This window comes from Tachypleus tridentatus, chromosome 4 (genome assembly GCF_004210375.1).
Source record: "Tachypleus tridentatus isolate NWPU-2018 chromosome 4, ASM421037v1, whole genome shotgun sequence".
Classification (NCBI taxonomy): domain Eukaryota; kingdom Metazoa; phylum Arthropoda; class Merostomata; order Xiphosura; family Limulidae; genus Tachypleus; species Tachypleus tridentatus.
The window spans coordinates 25,347,973-25,372,925 of record NC_134828.1 but is presented as its reverse complement, the minus strand read 5'-3'; the positions used below and the strand labels follow the sequence as shown (position 1 = coordinate 25,372,925).

The following is a 24,953-nucleotide window of genomic DNA, read 5'->3' as shown; positions in this document are numbered from 1 at the left end:
TGAAATTACGCACAAAGCTACACAATGGACTATCTGTGCTCTTCTCACCAATGGTATTGAAACTCGGTTTCTAGCAGTGTACGTTCTCAGGCATACCGCTTTGCCACTGAGATGTACTGTTTTAGAGTAAGTTTGAGAAGCAGTTTCCATTCGTTGGATGTTTGGTTGAAGTAACGTTTTAGATACAGTATATTAATCCACATGCGCACGTTTTATAATGGTCCGATTTATCAAATATTCGAATTTACTACTGACGTTTGATTTATTTTTTCAGTGCAAAATGGAAAGTGCAAAGGAACTACTTCTCATTCTATAGGGTTTTGCACTTAAAAGCAAATAGGCAACCAGCAACAGTTTGATATATTGATTTTATAAGTGGCAGTGCGTTCATATTTTAATACGGTCGTACTCAGCTGACATTACTGATACTTATACAACAAAATCATTGAAGCTGATTCAAATGTCTCAACTGTATTTTATCTAAACAAGAAACGCCATAATTAGTTTTGCTTAACATGTGTTAATGAGCACATTAACGTTTGATTTTTAGAGTAAGATGATTTATTAAGTTATTTGATAAAAGCGTGTATAACATCGCGTAAATTAATTACAATTAAGTAACTGATGCACGTATATTCTGTTGACAAGTTTGTTATTCTTCATTCGAAACATTATTCTAAGATACGTAATATCGTCGTCGTTTTATCTCTGTTTATGTGTGTCCGAAAAATGAAAATATGTGTGCACTTTATTATTTCAATATACATACACGAGCACTTATTTCTAATGGCGTAAACAAAAGACGGATATAACCACATTTTAATGAGAGATTTTGTACACATATTAAAAACTTATTAAAGTTTTGAAATTTTCCAACGTCAGGTCGTAAGATAACATAAGTGTATTGGTATTAATAATAATATGGTCCGGCATGGCCAAGCGCGTTAAGGCGTGCGACTCGTAATCCTGGGTCGCGGGTTCGCATCCCCGTCGCGCCAAACATGCTCGCCCTTTCAGCTGTGGGGGCATTATAATGTGACGATCAATCCCACTATTCATTGGTAAAAGAATAGCCCAAGAGTTGGCGGTGGGTGGTGATGACTAGCTGCCTTCCCTCTAGTCTTACACTGCTAAATTAGGGACGGCTAGCACAGATAGCCCTCGAGTAGCTTTGTGCGAAATTCAAAAAACAAACAAACAAACAATTAATAATAATGCATGTGGCAGTATTGATTGTAACTTGTAAATACAGTAAATAAAAACCAAAACAAAAAGCGTATCCATGTTATTAAATATATGTTCAACTTATGTTAGGTCTAAAGAACTAGATTTACATATTTCAGTTTACGATAAGAATTTTGTAAATATATGTTAAAAATCCTGTATTTAAAGAAGCACTGTGTTAGAATAAAGATACTAAATTGGCAGTAAATGTTTTGTGAGTCTGCTAGTTTATTATATATTTGAGTTATCTTTGTTCTCAATTCCACGCTCTGTCATCAGTGTATTCTTTTAATTTGAAGTTCAAGGTTTAAGGAGTTCACTTCTTCAGTGGTTAAAATTCAGGAAAAGACAAGTGTAACTAAACTACAATGAAAAAAGAAATTTATGGGATTCCTTTGTAAATATATGATTTATATCACCCAAAAGCCTGACTTAAAGCCACGTGAGTATTTAACATATAAATCAAATAACGTATTATTTTGTAAGATATGTGAAATTATTCTCGAGTTTCTAACTGGTCACCAATAAAAAGAATAAGCAATTATATTTTTATCATATGTCATGTTACTTATTAGTGAGATAACTTTTATTATAGTTTATATTTCATGCAGTTGGTATCAATCTCGCAGTGAATTACGATTTTGCAGTTAAGGTATAGCTTGCGTTGTAATAGACTAATCTGTGTAGGTGTCAGGTAGCATGCCAAAAAAGCAAATAATTTGCCATTTTCCAACAACTAACAAATCAGACTGATTACAAATTTAGGTTCAGCTTTAAATTGGACCATTTTTAAATTTTATAATCTTTTTGTAATACTTAACACTAATTGTTTCTTAATTCAATCAATTAATTGAATCATAATTCAAGTCACCAACTAAGGAAATGTATTCAGTAAATAAGAACAAAACTGCTCTGGCAAAGTCTAATGTTAACAACCTAAGTTTGGTTGTTTTTGGCACTCTGGCTCCAAGTTTTTTCTCCTTTGATGATCCAGAGGTCTGTCATGGCACACCAATTAAATTTATCTACACACTAAACAGCTAATTTTACCATAGGCCAGCTGGTGAAGTTTTCATTTTTACAGTATGCATTTTTAAAGTAAAAAAGTTCATATGTAGGCTAATATTGGTATGCTACTTGCTGTAATCTAACACTAAAATAATGGATACCTCGGCATTCATGCTAAGTATCTAATATGAGGAAAAATCGAAAAGACTGATAAAAACTAGTCTCAAAGGGGGCATGTTATAGAAAAAGATGTGTTAAATACTGTACACCATGCCATATCTTTTATTATTTATAAGGATTATGAAATATATAAGGTACACAAAACAAATGTACTGGAAGTTTATTAATTAAGTTAAGGTAGTACATGATACTAGAAAGAAGTAGCCAAAATGTATTTTAAGGCTTGTGATACCTGTTTTCATAATTTTGTAGAAGTTGTAGTGTTTTTTTTGTAAAATTGTATAACAAAATGATGGAGGCTCTGTGGTATCACTGTTACAGAATCAAACATAAAATATTGCCAGTGCGTCTGTTCAAATGTGTTTATCAGTGGAGAGCAATTTTCTTAATTAATCAGCTATATTTTCTATTGAATCTTGTATTACAGTGGATTATAAAAAAACATCATAAAATTACAAATTTATTTTATTCAGTGGGACCTGATTCCCCTAAATATGCTTATTAGTTACTTTTTACATGTCTGTTTATATCAATAAGTAGCAAGTTTTTCAATATTGGTAGTGTTCCAAAGAAGTTCTAAAGTGCATACATAGAATGTTTTTCCATATTTAGGGCAGCCCGATGTGGCCAAGTGGTTAAGGCACTCGACTCATAATCCGAAAGCCATGGGTTCGAATTCCTGTCATACCAAACATGTTCACCCTTCCAGCCATAAGGGCATTATAATGTTATGGTCAATCACACTATTTTTTGTGAAAGAGTAGCCCAAGAGTTGGCAGTGGATGGTGATGACTAGCTGCTTTCCCTCTAGTCTTACACTGCTAAATTAGGGACGGCTAGCACAGATAGGCTTCGTGTAGCTTTGCACAAAATTAAAAAATAAACCATATTTATGGTTTGTTTGGTTTTTTCTTTCATTTCATTTTGGAACTCTAAGCCTTATTTAGTAATATTTTGTGGCAAAATTTGAAAACAAGCTTTTTTTTTAACATTCAAGTTTAGAAATGTTTCCTCAGACATATTCTTGAAAGGTGTGTCATCTATACATTACTTTAAATCATCATTAGAAGATTGTCTATAGTTATAGTATTTAAAACTTGTTTTATAGAAAATATGAGTAAAAAAAGTTAATTCATTCAATGTACTGTATTGTAATGAGAACACTATAACAATGCTATAAAGTTTGGTTGTAATTTTTTCTAATATAAAATAATGTGTTAAAGTGCTTACATACAACATGCTAAAGTTATGATTAATCCTATATTTAAAAAGATAATTTGTGATGTAATACTGAATAGAAAATGCAAAATTTATATTTTTACTAATATTTTAATGTTTGTTTAGATTGCAGCATGATTGGAAATGATCGACTGGTTGGGGTATTACTTGTGATTTTAGGAACCACCACAATGTTGTACTTCACTGTATGGTTTCTGCTGTTGGTGAGTATTATGTACATGCTTAAATGTTTCACAGAATTAAGCTTCTGCATTTCAGAAGAAAATTTGGGGTACTTAAAAGGTACAAACCACTACTGAACTAAATAAAGAGAAGAAACCATCATATTTGTCTTATAACTCATGGTTTCCAAATATATCAGGTGTGATGTGCTTGGGAAAATCCTGTGGAAATGGAAAAAGTGTAATCTAGACAATTTATATGCATTAGCTGCCTTGAATAATCACTAGGCATTGTACTGTCATTTTAAGATTTTGTCACTTGTGCCATTTATTCTTTAATAAGTTTTGTACAAAGTTTATGAACTCTCCAACAAATTTTAGTCTTATATTGTATGGCAAAAGTTGAAATTTCTGATTGGATTATTTAAGGTAGTACAAGTTTAGTCCTTATAACATCAGATTCATATCCTTTTCTTTTGACAGAAATGTCTCTCTCTTTTTGTTACAGTTAAACTTTTTAATGTTTGCCTGCGAATGTGGTGTCTAGTTTAATACTGTGCTAGCTTAAGTTCATTTAATTGTTCATCAGGTAGGTATGGGGACTTTAAGAAGTATCATTTAATTGTTCATCAGATAGGTATAGGGACTTTAAGAAGTATCATTTAATTGTTCATCAGGTGGGTATGGGGACTTTAAGAAGTATCATTTAATTGTTCATCAGGTGGGTATGGGGACTTTAAGAAGTATCATTTAATTGTTCATCAGGTAGGTATGGGGACTTTAAGAAGTATCATTTAATTGTTCATCAGGTGGGTATGGGGACTTTAAGAAGTATCATTTAATTGTTCATCAGGTGGGTATGGGGACTTTAAGAAGTATCATTTAATTGTTCATCAGGTGGGTATGGGGACTTTAAGAAGTATCATTTAATTGTTCATCAGGTGGGTATGGGGACTTTAAGAAGTATCATTTAATTGTTCATCAGGTGGGTATGGAGACTTTAAGAATTATCATTTAATTGTTCATCAGGTGGGTATGGAGACTTTAAGAAGTATCATTTAATTGTTCATCAGGTGGGTATGGAGACTTTAAGAAGTATCATTTAATTGTTCATCAGGTAGGTATGGGGACTTTAAGAAGTATCATTTAATTGTTCATCAGGTAGGTATGGGGACTTTAAGAAGTATCATTTAATTGTTCATCAGGTGGGTATGGGGACTTTAAGAAGTATCATTTAATTGTTCATCAGGTGGGTATGGGGACTTTAAGAAGTATCATTTAATTGTTCATCAGGTGGGTATGGGGACTTTAAGAAGTATCATTTAATTGTTCATCAGGTGGGTATGGGGACTTTAAGAAGTATCATTTAATTGTTCATCAGGTGGGTATGGGGACTTTAAGAAGTATCATTTAATTGTTCATCAGGTGGGTATGGGGACTTTAAGAAGTATCATTTAATTGTTCATCAGGTAGGTATGGGGACTTTAAGAAGTATCATTTAATTGTTCATCAGGTAGGTATGGGGACTTTAAGAAGTATCATTTAATTGTTCATCAGGTAGGTATGGGGACTTTAAGAAGTATCATTTAATTGTTCATCAGGTAGGTATGGGGACTTTAAGAAGTATCATTTAATTGTTCATCAGGTGGGTATGGGGACTTTAAGAAGTATCATTTAATTGTTCATCAGGTAGGTATGGGGACTTTAAGAAGTATCATTTAATTGTTCATCAGGTAGGTATGGGGACTTTAAGAAGTATCATTTAATTGTTCATCAGGTAGGTATGGGGACTTTAAGAAGTATCATTTAATTGTTCATCAGGTAGGTATGGGGACTTTAAGAAGTATCATTTAATTGTTCATCAGGTGGGTATGGGGACTTTAAGAAGTATCATTTAATTGTTCATCAGGTAGGTATGGGGACTTTAAGAAGTATCATTTAATTGTTCATCAGGTAGGTATGGGGACTTTAAGAAGTATCATTTAATTGTTCATCAGGTGGGTATGGGGACTTTAAGAAGTATCATTTAATTGTTCATCAGGTGGGTATGGGGACTTTAAGAAGTATCATTTAATTGTTCATCAGGTGGGTATGGGGACTTTAAGAAGTATCATTTAATTGTTCATCAGGTGGGTATGGGGACTTTAAGAAGTATCATTTAATTGTTCATCAGGTGGGTATGGGGACTTTAAGAAGTATATGTAGATTTTGTTTTGATGATTTATTTGGTTACTTCAGTGTGTATGAAGGAGTCTCTGAGCTCATAAGATTATGTGGCTTACCAATACGGAACTTTTCTCCCCTCTCGAGATTATCTGTTCTTGTTCGTTGTTGATCTCTATATGTGAACTTCTTTATTACACGTGCTACAATCTTTTTGTACCTTATTATTGGAATCAAATGATTCCAGTGTGCATCACTTCCCCACCAACAGGAGCATAGTTCATACACATTATGTATTATGTTTCTCCACCAATAGGAGCATAGTACACACACATTATGCATGTGACTTTTTCATATACTCCTTTCACCACCAGTGTTTGTGTTCTTCAGATATTTTCAAAGGAACTCAAAATTCTATTTCTTGTCCCACCTCCTTTGTCCCAGGTATTTGTTTCTGTCTCCTCAGGATCCCATAACTTGTCAGTGTCTAGAGGTGGTTTAGGACCTATTCACCCAATTGGCTCTTGAACCTGTTCCATATCATTTAGTGGGATTTTACTTTTGTGTGTTTGTTCCAAAAAAGACAGGAATGGAGGTCTGTCATTGATCTCTCCAACCTCAATCATTTTGTTCACCTCCCACGTTTCACCATGAAGTTCTACCTTACTTTTTTGGTGGGTATTTTCTCTGGGTCTGTGGATGACCAAAATGGGTATCTCCGATGTGTTTTTGCATATTCACATGTCTGTATATCCTTGTCCTTATCTTCAGTTTATCGATCAAGTGGTGGTGTACCAATTTCGTGCCACCCCCTTCAGGCTGACTTCAACTCTTTTTTTTTTTTTTTGGTGAGATATTTTTTTCTTTATCTTGATGCTCTGTGACTGTGTTTCCATTTTTACATGGACAACTGACTACTTCTTGCCCATTCTGAACAGAAGTCAGTGAGACAGAGTTGTCAACTTCTTCTCAAAGCTGCTTGGGTAGGCTGGTGGGCTAAATTAGAGAAGTTCTTTCTGTGTCCTACCCAATACTTTGTGCATCTGGGTGTCTTCTTCACCACTCACCTCAGGTGGGTCCAACCTTATCCTCTTCAACTTAGTTCAATGGAATTATCAGTTTGCCATGTCCTATCTGCTCCCTGCGAAGTTCTGTCACTTTTGGAGATGTGGTCTTCTACGACCCTGCTAATCCCCGTCAGTCATGTACATATGCACTCCCTGCAGTGGACTCAGTACAATCAGTGGAACCTTTCTTTGGATCACTTTGGTGCTCCCATCACCATTCCTTCCTCTCTTGTAGGTGATCTCCTTTGGTGGTTGGACAATACTCAAACATTGACAGGTGTACTACTTCCTCCTTCTCATCTGGATTTTCATGTCTTTACATATGCATCCTTTTAGGACTAGGGTTCTCACATATATCACCAGAAAGTTTTGGGTTATTGGTCTGTTGAAGAATAGTCTTATTTATCAACATCCTAGAGCTCCTTGCCATTTACTGGGCTTTGAATTACTTTCTTCCTGTTACCAGATGTTTTTTAATAATGATCCATTCTGACACTTTAACAGCTGTAGCTTATATCAATCACCAAGGAGCCACTCAGTCATGATCTCTGTTTTCATCTATTGGATCTTTTATATTGGGTTATGTGCAGCACATTTTTTAATTGCCTATTATGTTCCAGGTGCTTTCAACCCACCCAGGCAAGGTTTATTCGATGAAGTGGTCGTTTCATCCTATCATTTTCAGGTAGTTTCACAATCTGTGGGGTTTTCCTCGTATTGATGCATTCACCACTGCCTTCAACCACCAGTTACCCCTCCTTTGGTCCCCAATACCTCATTCTCAGCCTTTGACAAAAGATGCCTTCAGTCAGGATTGGTTACACAAATTCCTATATGTTTATCCTTCTATCCATGCCATTCTGTGCCAGGTCCTTCTGATTACTTTCTGCATGGTTTCCTTATTTATTCCAACTACAGTCATTTCCTCCTATGCCACTTTCCTTATTACCTGACATCCCTTGTCAACTATAATCACCAGTTCTGCATCCTCTGTTTTCACACCTGGCTTTATTTCTAGTCCTAGGTGAGGAAGTCTGGTTTCTCCTGTTATGTAGCTTTTCATTTGGCTAAATCCATCCATCCTTCCTCTGTCAATGTGTATCAGCAAAAATGGAAGGTCTTTCACCTGTGACCCAGGCTTGGGGATTTCCTGTTGCTTGTTAAACTATTGCTGGTATGTCCAAAGTTCTTGTGTGGCTTTTCAACCAGGGTCATTCAGTCTCCTCAATTTCTGGTTATTGGGCAGCTTTATCCTGTGCCTTTTGTCCTTCCCATCACTGCAAGGTTTTTCTCTCACCTGTACTTAGCATGTTAATTCATTCCTTCCAGATTTGGTAACTTGCTCTTCTGAATTGGGATATTAATGTGATCCTCCATTCCCTTAATTTACATATATTTTAACCTATTTCCTCATGTTATTTGCTTCCTCTGTTCTTATTTCCTTCTCCTTTTGACCTGTAGGTATTGACAGTCTGATTTGTTAGCCATTGGCATGCACATTTTACTACTATACATGTCTCCTTCTTTATCTGGATCAATCCTTCCTTCCTAAAACCTCTTTGACTCATGAGGGTAACTCCTTCTTTTCAGCCAGTTCCCTTTCCTCTATTTCTCATGTTTACCCTGTACTGATCAAGATAGGCTTCTGTGTTCTGTGTATAGTCTTTATTGTTATATTGCCTAACAGCTTCTGTCTGTGATTTTCATTCTTTCCTCAACCCTATGGAAATTATCTTCATCCAGAGACCTTTTCCTTCATTTCTCACCAGTTAGGTTTATTATTTGATCAAGTTGGGTTATTCCTTCTTGTCTCCTTCCCAACGTACATTGTTTCATGTTGCATCTCACCAAATCTGACATCTCATCTTTTCCCTAGCTTTTCATCTTCATCATCCATTGGAGAAATATCTACAATCAGGCATGTGGATTAACCCTAACATGTTCATCTCCCATTATTTACACTGTATTGGTTTCAGCTTCCTTGAGTTTTTGCCTTCCACTTGTGGCTGTGCTTCAGACTTTGGTGTGGCTCTGACAATTGGTAAGTCTTTATTAATGCTTTCCTTTCTTTCAGGGGCTTATGCTTTATACCTTCAATACTTGGATCTTTCTCTGGGGTAAATGGTGCTTTACGAGGTACTCCTTGATACAAATTCTGAATTGTATGACATGTTGACTAGCACATTCCTTTCCATGGCTTCTCACATTCACCTTTGAAATGGGGTATTTCACAAGATTGCTTGTAGCTGAATAACCTTTCAAGATTTTTGTCATAAATAGACTCACCCCACCCATGGACTTCATGGGTAAAGCAGAAAGGAATAGGTGCCCATCCCTGCAATTTTTTGATTGAATAAATCTGTATTGTCTTCTTTTCAAAATAGCATTTTGTGATCACTTACTGCACAGTTTTGAGTGTTGGCACTCCTCCAGGCTCTCTAATGCATTGTAAGTCCCCCCCATTTGTCTTAGTTTAGTTTGGGAGTCCCTATTATTTATCAGTTCCAAGTCACTGGGATGGTCAATCATGGAGGCACCCTGCTGGATAGGTTTCACACAAGAAGCTGGAACCATTCATTTCAGAGTAAAGCAGTGATGTTCTGTCAGTGTAGGTGGTATAATATTCTCAGATCTGCAATTAATCAAACACTGCAGTAAGATGTCAAAAATGCAGTTCACCCTTTGAGTGAGAGCCATTGTCCTACCCTTGCATGGATATCGACACCCTGCTGACTGCATTTGTATTAAGAATGAACCAGTCAACGTAAGTCCTCATGTAGGTTTCAGGTTGTCTTTCTTCCTCCCTTGATTCTTCCCACTGTGTGATGAGTCACAGAGGGTATATTTGGGCAGTTTCTGTCTCTGTCTTGGGTATTCCTTCATTTTCTCTTGCAATGGTGATGTTATTGGTATTTGGAAATTTCAGACCAGTCTCATAGTTACAAGGGTTGATTGCATCTGTTGGACTTCTTTCTCATATGGGATAACAAATTCATGGATCCCTGGCTCAATGTTATGCCCTGAACTATGTTGTTTCCTCACATCTCCAATTTTAGGGCTTGAAGTTCTATCTTTGTCTCTCTCTCTCATTCTCTCTTATTATGTGAATGTTATTGCCCTTTGGTTGGTTCCAACTTGTGTCACAGTTGTGGAAGTTGATTGCATGCAATAAACTTCCTTTAGATACCATATGTGAAGTTCCAGGATCGATAGCTCAGAGCAAATCCTGTGTCATGCTCAGGAATCTGAGTGATTTCCCATTCTCTGGTTCTTGAGTTTGAGATGAAGAGGGTATGATCCTTGTCCTACCCTAACTCAAATGTTGATAACCCACAAGGAAGTTTTTAATGTAGTTGACTTGTCAAGTTTGATCTGCAACACCATATGACCCATCCATTTTTACCCACTTTTCTTACTGTGGGATTGAGTTGCTATATCTTTATCCAGTAAGAATCACTTTTTTACCATGTTCTTTCCCACTCAGATGTACTTCTCTCATTTTCCATCTTGTTTTCTTAGACATTACACAAATTAGTAGAGAGTATATATGGATCAGAAATGGTGCAGTTCCCCTCTTCAGGTCTTTATCTGACTTTCTTTCTGTGGAGGCATCCTTCTGATGTTTTTTGCCCTCCTCCTAATAAATGTGGGAATCTAGCTCATCTTGTGAGTACTGTATCAGAAGTTATAATTTTCTCATATTGAAAATGTAGTTTCGAAGCTACTTCCCTCTTCTCACACTTTCTCCCTCTTTATTTCTTGTGCTTCTGTCATCTACCAAACTTCATATTTCTTTGGTAAAGGCTCACAGAGGGAGTCGTGCATCACGAGTGTACTATGCTCTCATTGGTGGAGAAGTGACATATGATGATTTGCATGAGAGACACATTGGAATCCTTTGATTCAGAAAGAAGGTGTGGAAGGCTTGTGGCATACATGGTAAAAAAGCTCACATAAAGAGGGCAACAATAAGCTTGTAAGGGAATAAAAGTGCCTATTAGAAATACATATTCAGTATAGGAAAATTATAACTTTGTAATATTTATGATTTTTGTTCAGTGTGTGTATATATATACATATATATGCTAATTATTTTAACAGGTTTTGAACACTAATATTTCTAAATTTATGAATGGTATAAACTACTTGTATGAATGGAGCATTATTTATCTGGTGAAAAGAGAAGTGTTAAAGTGTTTTCAATGAAGACAAAAACAATTTCAAGTAAAAGGTCTTTATTCCACTCATTGTTTTGGTTTATGCTTTTCATAAGAGGTTATGGATGTCAAAGTTACAAAATGTGATATTCAAAGGCCCTCGAAAAAGAAAAAAATACATTTATCTGGAGTTGTTTGTTGTCTTCATTGAAAATACTTCATTTTTCAATCAGCACTGAAAACTCAAATAAAATAATAAAAATACATGAAAGCTAGTATTTCATATCTAGTAGATCTGATCTAGCAATGGGCAGTGTATTGGTATTTATGATAATTGTTATAACCAAACTTAAAACTATCATTCATTGCTCCAAGATTAAATGTCATAATCTTTATGTATAGTACAAAAAATGTGTTAAATCATTTTAATAATATTTAGCTGCGACTGACTTGTGATATTTCAAGAAATGTTTAAGCCCAAGTAGTGATCCTTATTTAGTACATTTCTACCACTATACACACACACATGCACAAATTTTAGATTATTTACCACATTCTCATTTAACACAGTTGATATTCTAGCATGCATAAAGTGTAACCAACATCTATTGGTAAGAAGTTTGCTGATACTCGTAATATAAAATAATTGTCGTGTCATCATGCTGTGACAAAATGTTTTTATTTTATCTTTTACATTTTGTTTGGAATAAGTTTTCCTCTGATATGTGTGGACTTTGCATTCATCATAAAACAAGTGTTAAAATGATAAGATGTGATAAATGAAAGTTGTATTTATGTGGGTGACTTGGAATAACATGAGAACCTATTGAAATTTGCACTTTGTGCTAATCTTTGTATGTATTATGTTTCTTATTACAGACCTGGAAATGTATTAAAGTTTCAAATGGTACTGATGCTGTTAAGTGAATTATGTTATTCAGTAGGCCTTTTCTTTAAGTTTCAGCTTTGTTGCATCAGTTGGAAACCATGAAATCTAAACTGTGAACTGGTCATTTTTGTTTGAATAAAAGGCATAGAATATACAAATTTGCATGTGAAAATAGTATAGTCTCTTGAGTTAACATGTCATCTGTTCTTTTTTTTTTTTCCTTTTGCTGAAGATTTAAACTGTTTCAGTAAGTATGATGTGAAAATTGTAAGTTGTAAGTGTAAAACTTATGTAATGACAATGTCATGGGAATAATTTACTTCACAAACCGTCATTAATATATTTTGAAAATACTTTATAAGTGTTCTTGTAAATGTACTCTGTATAATCCTGTTCAGAGACAATGTAATGAGCAAAGAGTAGCTATACATTTTATTTTCAACAATAACACTCAAGTGGTTACCTCATAACCCAGGGGTTCCCAACTGGTGTGTCGGGAAGCCTTGGCAGGGGAGTCGCGTAGCCTTGTTAGAAGTAGCTTGGGATAACATTAATTTTATTTCATTAATTACATTTTCATGCTCTTACATTTTTTTGTTTCGGTGCAAAGCAAAATGTGTGCTATGTTAGTTCAATGTCATTAGGTGATATTATGGGTGTATGTATGCGTGCCTGTGAGTGAATGTGTATGTGTCTGCAACTGTATGTATGTGTGTACTAGTTAGTAGCGAGTATGTGAGTGCACGCGCATGTACGTATGCTTGTGTGCCTGTTTAGCTGTGATTAAGTGTGTGTGTGCTCGCTGTCGACACGTGAGTCACATGTTCGTTGCTGACTGGTGGATGACGAATCACGCGACTGGCCACGTTCCCTTCCCTCCCAATACTTACCCCATCATTACTCTACCTGCACCCCCCACAAGTAGTCAGTGTAAGATCTACAGTTGCCAAAGTGTTCATTATTCAACATTTTTATTTTATTTTAACAAGGAGATAAGTAATCAGTAGAGGTGAGTTGTGTCCATGGCTAAACGGCGCAGATATTCAGAATGCTACCTCAACATTGGCTTCACCACTGTGCTCGCCAACGACGGCATCGAGAAACCACAGTGTGTTTTGTGCCATGCTGTCCTGAGTGCAGAGTCAATGAAACCATCAAAACTCAAGAGTCATCTCGAGACGAAACATCCAGAACACTCAAAGAAGGGTTTGGATTTCTTCAAACGGCATGAACGGTGTCTTAAAAGCCAAAGAATCGATAGATGGGTCGTTTCAGCAGCAGAGTGCAGCCGTAGTGGAAGCTTCATATGAGATTGCATTCGAAATTGCTAAACAAAAAAGCCTCAAACGATTTGAGAAACCCTGCATGATGAAAGCAGTAAATCTTATTCTTGGAGAAGCCAGTGCAAAGAAGATGCAGCAAGTATCCCTGTCAAATAATACTATACAGAGGCGCATTTCTAAAATGTCTATGGATGTGAAGGAACAGGTTTTGACTGAAATCAAGGGTTCCCCTTTGTTCTCCTTTCAGCTCGACGAGTCAACAGATGTAAGTTCATGTTCTCAGTTGCTTGTCTTTGTGAGATACATTAATTCAGGTGACATCAAAGACGAATTCTTATTCTGCAGTGCACTTGAAACCACAACAAAAGCTGATGATGTCATGGAAAAAGTTTCAACTATTTTCAAGATGAAGATCTTCAATGGGAAAACGTGTATGGGGTTTGTACGGATGGGGCATCGGCTATGCTGGGATCGAAATCAGGATTCGAGTCGAGAGTGAAGAAGCTAGCACCTCAAGCAAAGGGCATCCACTGCATGATTCACCGATATGCTCTCACCAGTAAGACTCTCCCTGCCTCTCTGCAGGAAGTGCTTTAATCTGTAATCAAAATTGTAAGTTATGTGAAGACTCAAGCACTCAACACTCGCCTATTCAAAGAACTATGCAAAGACATGAATGCTGACCACGAAGTCCTTCTCTTCTACACAGCAGTACGTTGGTTGTCGAAAGGAAACGTTATTAATCGTGTCTCTGAAATGAAAGATGAAATGAAGCTATTCCTGGAGACTCAAGAAAGGAAAGATCTTGTAGCTCACTTCGAAGATGAAACATGGAATAAAAGGGTTGCGTACCTAGCTGACATTTTTGTCCAGCTGAACAAGCTCAATTTGAAGCTTCAAGGAAGGGAAACACATGTTCTCCTTTTTCAAGATAGTCTTCGGGCCTTTGTTTCCAAACTGCAGAACTGGCATCGGAAAACCAATCTTGGAAACATCGCTATGTTTGAAAAACTTTGTGGAGTGACGGATGAGTCTCGGATCCAACTGGATCAGTTCCTCAAGGATGAGATTACCGAACATCTTCAGTCTCTAGAAAAGGAAGTCGGCGTTACTTCCTGAGCTATCACAGGAACAGGAGGCCCTGGTAAGGAACCCATTTTGTACTGAACTTGATGTATCCAGCATCCCAGATGATATCCAAGATGAATTTCTGGATCTAAGGAACGACTTTTCAGCTCGTGATCTCTTCAAGGTAAAATCCGTGACTCAGTTCTGATGCGCTATGTATCAGTCATACTCCAAAGTCAGCATGATAGCTTTATGTGTCCTTGTTCCATTTGCTTCTACCTGCTTGTGTGAGGCAGGATTTTCCACTCTTGTCAATATAAAAACAAAGAATAGGAACAGATTGGATGTTGGAGATGACATGAGACTGGCTCTAACAAACGCTCGGCCACGAATTTCAAAGCTTGCTGCTGAAATGCAACATCAGGCATCTCACTAGCTGGGTTGGATAGCTGTTCAAACCTATGTTAATATTATTTTGAGAAATATATGTTTTTTTGTGAATTCAAGTTGGACCAATGTGATTTAATTTGCTAATAAATAATTACAGAATTTTTAAATATTTTTTTTAGATGTTTCTTTCCCTCTCCTTCACAGAAAATAAAAGAAAAATTAAGCTGTTGATAGTAAGCCCTAAGTAGGGGGTCACATGGGTTTCAAACTTTTAGGTAAGGGGTCGCGAGTGCCAAAAGGTTGGGAACCCCTGTCATAACCAATCTGTTTTTTTTTTGCATGAGATAATTTAACAATTACATTATCACATTTGTTGAAAGGTCTTGTTGGCATTGTACATGACAGATTTAATGTGGTTGACATTATTACATATTATTTTCTGTCACTCATAAGTTCTTAGAATTCTAGGGTTCATTGTAAGCAATTCTAGGTTTATATGCAGGGTGTCCCAAAATACTTATACCAAAAGAAAGATGACTAATATTTGTATTATTTGATATAACAACAACATTGAAAACAAGGTATTTTCTGAAGACTTGTAACTTTTATGTAATTAATAAATTTCCACATGTCTTCCATTATTAACTATAATCAGTCTAATTATAGGTTCACATTTGCAAACACATTTTCCAATACAGCAACAAGGATTTATAAAACAACATCATGGATACAAAGTTTCAATTTCTCGAGATCTTCTTGTTTTGTTATAGTAGACTTCTGGTTTCAAAAAGTTTAAATGGGTTAAATTTGGAGAACTATCCACAAGTTGTTATTTAACTCAAAAACTGGGTCAGTTTTGAAATCTGAAGTAAAATACATTCATGAATAATAATGATAAGTAATTGAAGGAATAACAATAACAATTAGCTTTGATATAATTTACAAGCCTTCAGAGGATATTTTGTTTTGAATTGTGTTGTTGTATTAAATAATAGTTATTCTACTTTATGTTTGGTATATCTCATGACACCCTATAATATATATATAAGAATAGCTGAAACAATCTTCTTTTATATGTCTTCATACTATATATTTTTAAAATTTCATCTTTGTTTTCTTTCCTAGCCATTTTTTGATCCTGAACATAGAATCCATGATTTGTTTCCTTCAGTACAATTGGGATTGGTATTGGCAGTTTCAAGTGGTACTTTGTTTTTTGGAAGCCTAGGTAAGTCACATGATGTAGTGCAATTAGTTTCTTTGTTTTTTCTCAGTTTTCACATTAACCCTTTAACTCTTCACATATGGACTTGGTCATTTTGATCGATCTGTGAAACTACATATATATAATTTTAATATAATAACTCTACCTCTACAACACTTGGCAAGTTTTTAGTGAACATTTCAAGTCTTATGTACACAAAAGTCAGATTTTTTTTTTAATAAAGTTTTTCTATTAAAATGTTTCTTCAGATTTATGGAATTAGAGTGTGCCTTGTTTAGTGTGCAAGGTGAGTTTCATATTGAGGTTAAAACTACTTTTTTATTTTATATTTTACAAATTTCATTTATTTAACTTCTAAAACCCCCTAGTAAAACTTTATATTTTTTCTGTTAGTTTTTCTGTCTTAATGTTGTGTACTTACTCTGTTCGTTTGACTGACCTTGTAACCACCACACAATAAAAACAGGAATAAATTTAAACAAACTAACTTCTACCTTGAATGACTCCATATTGTTACAGACAATTATACACTACTTATTCTAACAGCTAAAACTATTACAGCTCAGATCTCATGGACATTGAGATTTATTGCTTTTCAGTCTCTTACATAGTGCCAACTTAACCTGTCACAGTGGGAAAGCTATGGTAAATGCAACATTGAGTTACTAGCACACTTCACCAAATAATAAGTTGCTTCATGTGCATAATATGTGCTATTGGGGTAAAGGTTATTTATGTAATTTTTCTTATCTAACCTAATAAACTTATAATTTTTACATTTTAGTCATTTTTATAACAATAACTGAAAAATACATTATAAAGAAGGAATTTAGTTCTTATATGTGGGTCTTGTACGTTTTTCCTTTCAAAAGCTCAATCAAGGTTAATGACCTTTTTTTTTTTATAGGGATGTTGGTTGTGCTTCACCTAATCTTTGTTTATTTTATAGATGCAACTTAGAAATTATTAATATTTAATAGAAAATAATATTCTAAAACTATTGTAATTTCACTGGTTTTTAACTGAGATATATATATACATGTGTGTGCATTAAAATATTTTTGTTACCTTGTCAGGGTGATTTCAGAGATAGCAAACTATGAAATTGATGCAGAATAAGTCAAGACTGCTAGTGAGAATGAGCTAACATTATGAGGGAAGCAGTAAATTAAAAACCAACGGGATTAGTTTGATATTAACTATTAAAGGACTGGATTGTGCTTAGGGATTTAGCATTTCAGATTACAGATTGAAAATGTTGAAGAGGTGATGCAGACCTTGCATTCATCTGGGTGCATTATAAAAAATGACAGTTACCTTCATTATTTGGTTAAGAGTCAGATAATATCCATGTATCAGTGAGTGGATGTTAATTGACTGTCCACCTTCCCTTCTGTTGTCTAAATTGGGGATGTCTGTATGTGAATATTATATGTGTTCTACCCATATGGTTTGGAAACTTGATTTAAGTAGGTATTACAAGAAAGAGTGTTACAGTTCATTTTCCCTTACATACCATGTTAAAATTTATTTTTATCTTAAATATTTTGTAAAGCAAATTTTTAAACATATTTTAAAGTACAAAACATTTATACTTCTGAATTGAAATGTACTTTCTTAAGTAAAGCAGCTTTTGCTTAGGTGTCATTGATTGGTATGGTTTTTGATTTAGGTGAATGTGAGATTTAAGTATGATGTTTACTTATCTCTAAATCTATGGTTCCCAAATTTATTTATTCTTAGGCTTCTTTTGATAAGGATAAAAAAGTTTAAGGCCCCACCAACCTATAACTTTAGCATGGTGATTGAAAACCAGTGCTATAGTAAAAACAGTAACTTCCCTTTCAATATACTGTATCATTTAATTCATTCAACATCTTTGTTTTTTACCTGTTTTTGGAGAGCCCCTACAAAAAGCTACATGTCCATCAGATAACCATGTCTCCCACTTTGGGAAACACTGCTCTAAACTATTTGAAGCTTATCCTTGTTATCCTTTCAGAATATCCTGTAGGCATTGCAGAGCATGCATCATCCATGTTTCTCCACCCTCCCACCTTTCATTGTGCAAGGGTCAGAAGACCTTACATTAAATCTGCTTTTGCACCATAATTTGGAATTTTGTGTTGACAGTTGTGCTGTTCAATTTGTTGTGAGATTTTGTTTCATAGAACTATTTCTAGCATTGTCACAATGTCTATGATGTAAAGGTCTTGCTTTAACAGCGTGTCTGTTGGTGCAGACAGAATGTCGATGTTTGGCCAGCTATGGTAGTTTGATATATCTGTTGTGTGTGTATATATCTGGAAGGTACTTTGATCAACAATCACCATTTTCTTTTTTTATCAAGGTTAATATTTTATTTGGCCCTGGTTACCTTCATTACATTAGATTATTATATTCTCTACAAAATGTGTCTCCTGTTATTTTTTTTAAACACAAGTCATACATTGTTTACAAAGTATTACAAACAATCCATTTTAAACTTCATTAAATAAATACCTAATTAAAAGCAAAGCAAACATTCATATTCACCATTTGATGTAGACTTTTACAGATAGTTATCTACAAGTTAAATCTTTGAGCTTGAAATAATGTGAAATGAGATTGTTAGTGTATAAACATATAAGGATGTCTATATGTACTTTTTCATATTTGACAATTGTTTTCATAACAAAACTTTCCTTTAATTTTGCAACAGGAATTTATGGTTACCTACATAGGGTAGGAAGAAAAATTACTTAAGAAAAGGTAACAGGTAGTTTTTGTTTCTTTTGTATCTTAGGGTTAAAACTGTTATGTATTTATTGATATTAAGTTTAAAATAATTTGAATTAATTTTTTATACCTTACATTGTGTTGAATTTTGTATCTTAGTAGTAAATCACTAATATAGAAGTAAAACTAAAGATTGCAAACAAGTTTGTTTTTAAGGACAAAAATCAGTCCAACTTTAAAGCCATTGAAACTGTATATTTCAAAGTGTCTTAAATTATAGTCACCATAACTTCTGTCCTTGTATCACAGACATATTTTCGTTCAAAATGACTTCATTGTACTTTTTTTTATTATATTCGTAATTTGCCTTCTTTCATGTTTGTTAATAGTTTGTTTTTGTTTTCATTAAAGTCCACTTGTACTGCCAATAAAGATTATTTCTGGACATATTTTTCTAACTCTTTACTTGTCTCTTGTAAAATAAAATTTACATCAGTGGAATTATTAATGTAAGATATTCAAATTTGAAATGAACATCAAAGAATTTAGCAATACTTATAAAATAAAAATTTATTATATTTTATTTTAAAAATTAATCGAAGATTTATTTTGAAAATGTCAATACAATTATCAGAAAACTTAATAAATCCATCAAATTTAGTAATGTTCAGTGGTGTAGCTAGGGGGAGCAAGGGGGTACATCTGTCCCTGGGTGCAGCATCAGGGGTTGGGGGTGCCAAATTGATGTTACATAATTAGGAATTATGGATTACATTTTGTCACGAGGGGAGTGAAAACTGACTTTGTCCCCGGGTGCGGAAAACCCTAACTACGTCTCTGCTGATGTTTTCAATGTACAATGTTTTAAACTTCTTAATGGCAAAGTGTATTACTTACCAAATGTAAATGTTCAATTTCATATAAGTTTGTTAATTTTTTGTATCATGTGATGTTAATTGCAGTAATATTTGTTTGTTGAGCTGGTCCATTAGAGCAGATCCATACTGAACAAAGAATGTTGAATAGTTTCAAATATACCTCGTGTACCTACACAAAATGTGTCAAGCTTTTAGTAATTGATATACGTCTGCTGTACACAAAAAATCAGATGTGTTACGAAAATATTTATACTCGGAATGTGGCAATTAATAGCATCAGTTAGATGCTGATAAGTCAAAGAGCAAAAATACGCAGACTGACGTCATAAAACAAAATGTACTTTATTTAGAAGTTACAGGTCTGGGACCCCTTCAAAGTACTCTCCTCCCCAACGCACACACTTGTCCCAACGGTTGAAACAGTCCTGGTACGCTTCTTTTGTAATGTCCTCCAGCTCCTTCGTCGCATTTGCCTTAATCTTGGGAATCGTCTCAAATCTTCTTCCTTTCAAGGGTCTTTTGAGTTTGGGGAACAAGAAAAAATCGCAACGAGCAAGGTCAGGTGAGTAGGGGGTGGGGGGGAAGAACAGTGATCGAGTGTTTGGCCAAAAACTCACGAGTTCTGAGGGCTGAATTTCGCAGCAACGCAGTGCATCTTCAATTTTTCGGTCAAAATCTCGTAACAAGATCCAACTGATATCCCACACTCTTCAGCAAGCTCCCTGACAGTCAGACGTCGATTTGCCTGCACCAGGGTGTTGATTTTGTCGACGTGTGGGTCGTCAGTTGATGTGGAAGGACGTCCAGGACGCTCATCATCTTTAATGGACTGTCGACCATCCTTAAAACGTTCATGCCACTTGAAACATGCCGTACGCTTCATAGCAACATCACCGTAAGCCGTGTTAAGCATAGCAAATGTTTCAGTCGCAGATTTTCCAAGTTTAACACAAAATTTCACAGCAAGTTGTTGCTCCTTCAGGTCATTCATTCTGAAATCCGCCAAACGAAAAAATCGCACTTCACTTAAAACCACGTAGCTAATACACAAATGAAGATATCTGCAATCGGGAAATGGCATCGTAATCAGCTGATCTGTGTGAACCTAGCGACACCAAGCGGATTCCCCTGGAACCAACTGGAGCCGCACAATTCAAACAGTCCGCGTATTTTTTGAACAGACCTCGTAATGTTATATCATTTCTCTAAATTCATCTCTAGATCATTACATCATTATGAACTCAGTATTTTAGAATAATTTTTAATAATACTCTAAATCTAGTATCACCATCATCCTATGTAGCAGCTCCCTCTAGAAAACAACTTAGTTATAATATTGAAAATATAGATTACAACATTATATTTAAAGTGCTCCTCCATAGTTTTTCACTGATACATGTGCATAATGAACAACAGTATTTTTAGGTTTATTGTTATTTCTGATATTTGGGAGGTAATCAGGGGAACATACTTTTTGACATGTAATCTGTTTGTTCAAAGATAGAGATGAGATGTTTATATATACTTCTGTGTTTGTGGTCAATTATAGTTGTGCAAGCTTTTATTTTAGCCACTTGCAGTATGGAAGTAATATCTGTCTTTCAAATGAATAAAGCTGAATTGGTGTTGGCAAACACCAAACCCACATAAGTTTTCCCTCAAGACGTATGGGTTTTATGCCTGAAAACTTTGGTATCAGCTTTTACTGAGAAAGAGCAATTATGAAACATGGATTTTTTTACTTTCCTGTTTAGAACGAAATAGTGTTTATTATATTTTAAATGTTAAAACCATGAATGAATATAGAGTTATGACAAGTGTATTTAAATTGTGACACAGAGATATTTACAAATCATAGAAGGATTCAAAAGAGTTTATATAATTCATACAGAGTGAAAATACCTTCCTGAAATTAGGATTTAAAACTACTTGAATCAAGTACCAACTTGTATTAAAATATTAACTGATTAACGTTTCCGGATCATTATAGACTTTTCAACCCTCCAATGTTTTGGCATGTTGGAAGCAGACCATCTGTAGTTCGGGCATCTAGCCATCATCCCAATGAGAATACTTACTTTAACTGTCATTCTGAGCAAAGAAAGGTAAGCTTTGATATTAAATTAATTACCTTTTGGTATCATGCCCAACTTTTGTTGTCTAATTTATAACAACATGCATATCATATAAAAATAATAAGCTATTATTCAGTGATGTCGAGAAAACCCACTTGTAGAGAAAAATATATATGTAAAAACAGCTCATTTTGGTTGAGAAAATATTTTATGTAGAGGAGCGAACAACATTTTCGACCTTCTTCGGTCATCGTCAGATTCTTCTTTCTTTGTGTGAACCTGACGATAACCAAAGAAGGTTGAAACATTGTTCGTTCCTCTACGTAAAATATTTTCTCAACCCAAATGAGCCGTTTTTACATATAATAAGCTATTATTGCTAGAGTTGTTAGGTTAAAGATACATTGAGAAGAAGTAAGTTACATTAACAATAATGCTTTAACTTCTTAATAGTTTTTCTGAATGTAACCTGTTCAGTAAATGTACAATAATTCCAATAGAAATCTATCTGCTCATTTCATCTGTGACAATATATTGGGGCCCATCTCTAGTACAACGCTAAAATCAGGGGTTGAATTCCCCTTGGTGGGCTCAGCAGATAGCCTGATGTGGCTTTGTTATAAGAAAACACACAGAATATATTGGGAGGACTAATAAAGCTTGGTTTCATAGCTACTTCTACTAGCTGCTCCAAACCAACGAGAACTCTTAAGTGAAACTTCTTGATTTTCATTCCTTGAGTTTAAAATGTGCTTTTAAAGATTATTGTAATCATGCAAGTGGATCAAACATGTGGTCAGCTACCGGTCAGTAACCCTTTCTTTCTTTGTGAACCTGACAATGACCTGAGAAGGTCAAAATGTTGTTTGCTCCTCTATTAGTGCTTTCTCTACCCATACCAGCCGTTTTTAAATATATAAGTATCATTATTATAACTTTATCCTAAATAGACAGATACACTTGTTATTTGTCGTCTTTTTACTAAAGTGTATGTTGCCTTATGTTGTTAAAGTTTATATTATTCTCAACACATAAAGATTTTGAATTTCTGTTTTGAATGAACCTAGAGTTTAAGTGACAATACAAATTGATTTGTTTATCTTATTTTTGTTTTTATTTCCAACATCCAGCCATTTAACATTGTGAGAAACATGTCACGATATCATGAGAGAAAGAGCAACTCTAAACTGATGTATTTCAGATGGTGGACTTTCCTTAACTACAAAGAGGAGAGGTTCATCTTCCAAAGACACTGAGAGTTTAGACTTTTAATTAACATATTTTCAGTAACCCTGCATGCATTTTAAAGTTAAAATGTTTGTTTTGGAAAAGATAAACAGATGCCACATCTGCTTTTTTACAATTTTCTAATTAATAACACAAGCTTTATCCACAGTTTTTTTTTGTTCCCTATTGGACAAAGATTGCTGATGTCTTCACCAGAGTGTGTCCCATTTATGTGTTTTTTAAATGTATATAAATACTGGATATTTGCTTTGTTGCAGTAGTATTCCAGTTTTTACTACACTTCAGAAATGTATAATTGAACACCTTGTGTTAAATGTTTCGACATTTTTTGTTCAGTATAGAACGTTATGAATAATGCGGATATTTATTTAAACATTGGAAACTAACCCTAAATAACACATTATCTAGTATTCCTAACATTGTATGTGTTTGGTGAACTCTAAAGTTGTAATTTAGTGAAATATATATATATAAGCTTGCTCATTTTACAAAGTACAGCTGACATGTTTTTATGACAAAGGTTTTCATTTGTATGTTGGAGCGTATTATCTATAAAACATGTACATAAGGTAAAGGCTTGAACCATTTTGGAAAAGTCTTTTGTTTCTAAATACAAATGATCTATATGAACTGATAAATGAATTATAATAATAATATTTGATTAATCAAAAAGGGCATTTATGTGTCTGAAGTAATGAATCTGTAAAATTAAAGCATTTTACAGAGATATATTTGTTTTTAAAACATTACTCAACCAGTTAGAACTAGAAAACAACAACAAAAACCAGTATTTCAGATGTTTACAGAATGAGACTGTAAAACTACATATACATAATTATAACAATATGTAATTAAGACAGTTAGTCCAGGGTAGGAGTACAACCATCATGTTTTCACACACACATATTGCACATGAATGTTTGAGTAACTGTACAATATATTATAGTCTTTATGACAGTATTTTCTGTGTTTGCCAACTATGTGTTTAGTGGACTTAATTGAAAATTATATTTATTATGTATTTATGTTTATGAATTTTGCTTTGTTGTATTCTTCATGAAGAAACTTTTATTTCTGAAGGATATTTAATGTGTGTATTTCATAGGTGCCGATCAGTAGTACATGTGTTCTAGTCATAGTATATAGCATGTTATTTCTTAAGCTCACCTCATGATTTTTTTCCCTTTCCCTTTAGGTGAGCAACTCTGTGAAACACTTGAAGTTATGTCTGGTTCCACTATCAAAACAATATATCCCAAACCTTTTAATTGATATGGTGAGAACATGTCTCTAGAATGTCCCAAAGCCCAACAATTAGAAAGTTGAATTTTTATTATAGCATGTTTACTGCCCATCTGGTCACAGATTTTCTATCCAAGTGAATCAGTATAAAAGATCTTGGTGGTTCTGGCACAGTCTAATGGTTCTTTGCTAAACATGTAGTGTTTATTGTTGTATAACATGGATTAATTTTTATGATATATATTTAATACATGTATAACTTTTGGTAAATCTGAAAAATGTATGACATTGATTGGAAAATTTCCCTTGAGTAATATTATAATATCAACTTTGTTAATATTCCACTTTGTTAAAATGTATAACTCTTGTCATGTTAGTGTGAACATTTCAACTGAGCATGGTTACTTTTTAGACGTGTAATTTTGTGTAAAAATGCTCTTAATGTTTAATGAGATACAAAGACATCAAATTGAAATTATATTTGTGTTGAACTATTTTGGATTAATAAATATAAGTATTTATCATTTGTATTTGTAGGTGTTAGAATATTTTTATGTACATATGTATGGATCACATTCTTTACAGTAGGTGTTTGTGCCTTGTTGGCAATAAATTTCAACAGTAAACAAACAGCATACAATCCACTTGTTTTAAAATTACGTATGTTAAAACAACTTAAATGTATTTACGATTTTTTGTTGCACCGTTACTAGTTTATCAGCGCTATCACTGGTTATA

General features: G+C 34.4%; 1 protein-coding gene across 11 annotated transcripts; it reads left to right on the top strand.

The window, feature by feature from the left end:
* Positions 1 to 960: 960 nt before the first annotated feature.
* Positions 961 to 24,745, top strand: LOC143248713 (dolichol phosphate-mannose biosynthesis regulatory protein-like). 11 transcript variants are annotated; one of them, XR_013027156.1, is made up of 6 exons: positions 1,276 to 1,666; positions 3,757 to 3,854; positions 15,955 to 16,057; positions 18,756 to 18,805; positions 21,641 to 21,755; positions 22,856 to 24,745. XR_013027156.1 is itself a non-coding variant. In XM_076497368.1 (5 exons), the coding sequence occupies exons 3-5, from the start codon at positions 3,765 to 3,767 to the stop codon at positions 24,243 to 24,245; spliced, it is 270 nt and encodes an 89-aa protein (XP_076353483.1). In that variant the 5' UTR covers positions 961 to 1,666; positions 3,025 to 3,307; positions 3,757 to 3,764; the 3' UTR covers positions 24,246 to 24,745. The 11 variants fall into 11 exon arrangements, 5 of the variants coding, with proteins under 5 accessions (XP_076353483.1, XP_076353481.1, XP_076353482.1 ...); XR_013027152.1 differs by lacking the exon at positions 18,756 to 18,805 and having other exon boundaries at positions 1,287 to 1,666; positions 22,856 to 22,983; positions 24,169 to 24,745; XR_013027154.1 differs by having other exon boundaries at positions 1,290 to 1,666; positions 21,542 to 21,755; positions 24,169 to 24,745.
* Positions 24,746 to 24,953: the final 208 nt, after the last annotated feature.